At 40.9% G+C, this 3,898-nt stretch overlaps 2 protein-coding genes across 2 annotated transcripts; one reads left to right on the top strand and one right to left on the bottom strand.

Moving 5' to 3' along the window:
• Window positions 1–1,931: 1,931 nt before the first annotated feature.
• Window positions 1,932–2,282, bottom strand: LOC107849413 (protein SUPPRESSOR OF K(+) TRANSPORT GROWTH DEFECT 1). Its single transcript, XM_016693992.1, is given in 1 exon segment — window positions 1,932–2,282. A coding segment is annotated over 1 exon segment (351 nt).
• Window positions 2,283–2,898: 616 nt separating this feature from the next.
• LOC107849412 (DEAD-box ATP-dependent RNA helicase 21-like) lies at window positions 2,899–3,879 on the top strand. Its single transcript, XM_047400837.1, has one exon. It carries the CDS (start codon window positions 2,914–2,916, stop codon window positions 3,505–3,507), a length of 594 nt encoding a protein of 197 aa, XP_047256793.1. The 5' UTR covers window positions 2,899–2,913; the 3' UTR covers window positions 3,508–3,879.
• Window positions 3,880–3,898: the final 19 nt, after the last annotated feature.

Raw genomic sequence — 3,898 nt, 5'->3', positions numbered from 1 at the left:
TTGTGAAACAAGGAACATCCCGCTCCCAAGATTTTCCCGGTGGACACATAAGATTCAATTCTATTTAGGATTTGATCTCTCGAGTGGCAACTACAAGCTGCTCAGCCATGGTTCCCCTAGGAATCATGATCTTGTTATGTACCAAGAAATTCTTACCCTAGGAGGAATGAACAACCACAATATCACTATTGGTTCTTGGATGAAGATGCTGCCTACTGATTCTCTTCTACCTGAGATAGATGTCCTGTGCAAACCTAGTCTTTGCATTAATGGGATTCTATATTGGTTGGTAGAATGTAAGGACAATAAACGGAAAATACTCGCATTTAACCTTTTACGAGGTTGTTTCTATGATATCTTCCTGCCTGCAGAGATAGCAGCAGCAGCAGCCAAAATGGTGAGTTTCAAGGGAAGTTCAACTGTGGAAAGTTTGGCTGTGGGATGCCTCGTGGCGGGCGAGGACTCAGTAACTAGTTCAAGCAAGTTGAATATTTGGGAATTGAATAAGTGGCGCAGCTGGATCAAACATTCCATTAACTTGCCCGAAGAACTCGTCAGGTGCAATAGAGAAATGTGGTGCAGTTTTGGTAACTTTCCAACAGGTGAGATACTGCTGGCTAATCCTAAAGCTAATGATGATTCTGATTTCTTCCCTATTTATTCGTATGATCACTCCACTCAAAAGTTTCAGAGGTTTGTCCTTGGAAAGTTTACACCTTGTATGGTTGGAAAGTCTTATGTTCAGATATCTTGTGTTGAATTAAACAGAAGCTGTAATTCCCTTGAAGCTTTATTGCTCAAACAACCTATTTCTGCCCTCCAATTTCGAGAGAAATATCTGAGGATTCACTATGGAAAAAAGTTCAAAGAAATATGATGAGTATGAAGCCCCAAGTGAGTCTATTTAGTAGGAGGAGTAATGCTATTCAGTTAATTTATGTCTATGTCTTATTGTCTAGTGACTTGTAATCTTATTGTCTACTGACTTGTATTTATTATTCCATGAATGTAACTTATGGTATGCGTTTCCGGGAGTTATTGGGTCCGGATCAAAGAATCATAATTCGCCCTTTGAAGAATTGATTTTCAGTTATCTATTTTTCAAGAATTATTGAGCCCGTACATTTTGGTCGTGCTCACTTATCTAGTTTTGTTAGTTCCATGCTCTAGGGATAAATTGTTGTTATGAATTTATAGTTACTTCTGTTATTCTCTTGCTCGGTTATTATATTAGCTGTCGCGGGCAAAATTTTGCTGTAGTAGGCTAAAATGCTTGGAAATGGTCTTATGATCAAGATTGAAGCAATAGACTGAAAAATTCTTAGTCAATATCAAGATAACATCCACTCAAAATTGAAACCAGCCTGATTGAGAAACAATGTTTCTGACGATTAGCTTCTGATTGAAAAAATAGAAAAGAAAGTTTTATTATAATAAAGGTCAAAAGACCAGAGAAGATACAAAATGTATCCCAAAGGATCTAGTTTCCATCACTTGAACCCGAAGAGAGAAGTCGGGGCTGGAGTATCAGCGGGATGCTCGTAGTCTTCATCCACCTCCTCAGCATAGTCAGTCTCATCTAAGTCGGCAGGACTTAGCGTGGGGGATGGCATCATGTTTACTTTGGGCTCGCTCTCCAGCCCTTGAGCCTCAAGGATCTTGGCATCCAAATCTTCGATGCCTGCCTTGGTCTCTTCCAGATTATACCTCCGGAAATTCCATTTTGTGAACTCGACCATAAGAGCAAGGCGATCTTCTTCAGCCTGGAGGTTGGAGAGGGCTTTGTCCCTCTGAGCTTCAAGTTGCTGATTGTCAACCTTTTGCATCTTAACCATGCCTATCGTAGCAAGCTTGTCCGAAAGCTTACTCAAACTGGTCTGCTTCAAAGCAGCCTTAGCCGCCAGCTCAGTATTTAGCCATGGAGTTCATCTTCAAGGAAGGTTAACAGCCTCCTGCAATGCCTGCTTGGCACTCTCAAGTCCTGCTACATCGTTCCATTTCACGTTAGGCTTTTCCCTTATAATAGCGGAATTAACTCCAGCTCTTAACCTCACATTCTCTGAATCATCACCCTCTCCACCTCCATTCTTTGGCTTTGACGTTGTCCGCGATGCAACAGCACCATCTCCATTGGACGTTGGCCCACCGCCTACCTCATCTAGAACAGCACGAATCTCCTCAGCCCTCCTCAAATACTCCACAAACTTTTGGATAATTGCTTCCTTAATTTTTGGATTCTTCTCATACTACACATGAGTTTTAAAATACTCCAAAACATTCATATTTATAGAGAACGGCTTTGCATAATTTCCAGCATTATCTTTCTTGTCTGCTTGCTTCACATAAGCTACTGCCTTCTCCTTGAAATTGTTATACATCTTCTATTCGCAAGCCTCATGCAAAATTCAAAGCCTGAAACTCTTAACAAGCAAACTGAACCCCACAATCAACAAACTACTACCTTAATCGTCCCCAAATCTTACTTTTCTTGCAATCTTCTGTTCACCAAAAACAACTCAATCAAGAAACCAAGTCGTATTTTTAACTAAAGAAACAAACCTAGTGCAATTCCACAGAGTAGTGTGTACCCATCCTTGCGCTTATCTTGAGAAGGTTGAGAGGTTGTTTCCAATAGACCCTCGGCTCAAAAACATATGAAAAAGACAACAGCAGTTTTAAGCAGGAACAACAAAAATATTGTTATTTTTAACTATGTTTTTCAAAAAAACAACCTTCGTTGCATATGATCAAAATCAAAGAAACTAGTACAAAAAATATCTGTATATTTCAAGTAGGCGACATATATAACTCGATGCGATCAATCATCAATTCTAGTTTGAAATTTGAAAACAAGTTCAATCTTCAAAATTCATAGTGTCTTACAAGGGGGGCTACAGGATACCCCGACGACCCATGAGGAATTGGGCTGAGAGCAAGTTAACTATCGAGTTGCTCAAGGTCGTCGAGAGGGCTGGCTACAACAATCCTTCTCCTATTCAAATGGCTGCCATTCTGCTTGGACTTCAACAACGTGATGTGATTGGTGTTGCGGAGACTGGTTCAGGTAAAACTGCTTCCTTTGTTCTGCCTTTGTTGACTTATATAACTAAGCTTCCTCCTTTGAATGAAGAGAATGGGCCTTATGCAGTTGTAATGCCCCCTACGCGAGAACTAGCTCAACAAATTGAGAATGAGACGGTTAAGTTTGCGCACTATTTGTGTATCAAAGTTGTTTCTATTGTTTGTGGGCAGTCCATAGAGGAGCAAGGTTCTAAGATTAGGCAAGACTGTGAAGTGGTGATTGCAATCCCCGGGGGACTTCTCGATTGCTTGAAGAGATGCTATTGCGTTCTGAACCAATGTAATTATGTTGTTCTTAATGAGGCTGACCGAATGATTGACATGGGGCTTGAACCTCAAGTTGCCGGTGTACTAGATGCTATGCCTTCGAGTAATATGAAACCGGAGAATCGGGAGGAAGAGCTTGATGAGAAGAAGCTATATTGAACCACTTATATGTTCAATGCTACCATGCCGCCTGCTGTAGAGCAGCTGGCTGGAAAATACTTGAGAAATCCTGTTGTCGTGACTATTTGCACTGCTGGAAAGGCTACTGACCTAGTTACTCAGCACGTAGTCATGGTCAACGACACAGAGAAAATGTATAAGCTGCAGAGATTGCTTGAAAGGCTTGGAGATAATAAGATTGCTATAGTGTTCATCAACACTAAAATGCAGGTTGATACTGTTGCCATGAATCTGGATAAAGCCAGTTACATGGTTGCCGTACTACATGGTGGAAAGTCACAGGAGCAGAGAGAAATCAGTCTTAAAGGATTTCAGACAGAGAAATCATGGCCTCTCCTTTCGATTAGTAGGATGAGCATTATTTGCGTGA

This window comes from Capsicum annuum, chromosome 12, assembly GCF_002878395.1.
Source record: "Capsicum annuum cultivar UCD-10X-F1 chromosome 12, UCD10Xv1.1, whole genome shotgun sequence".
NCBI classification, from domain to species: Eukaryota; Viridiplantae; Streptophyta; class Magnoliopsida; order Solanales; family Solanaceae; genus Capsicum; species Capsicum annuum.
This window is presented reverse-complemented; position numbering and strand designations above follow the sequence as displayed.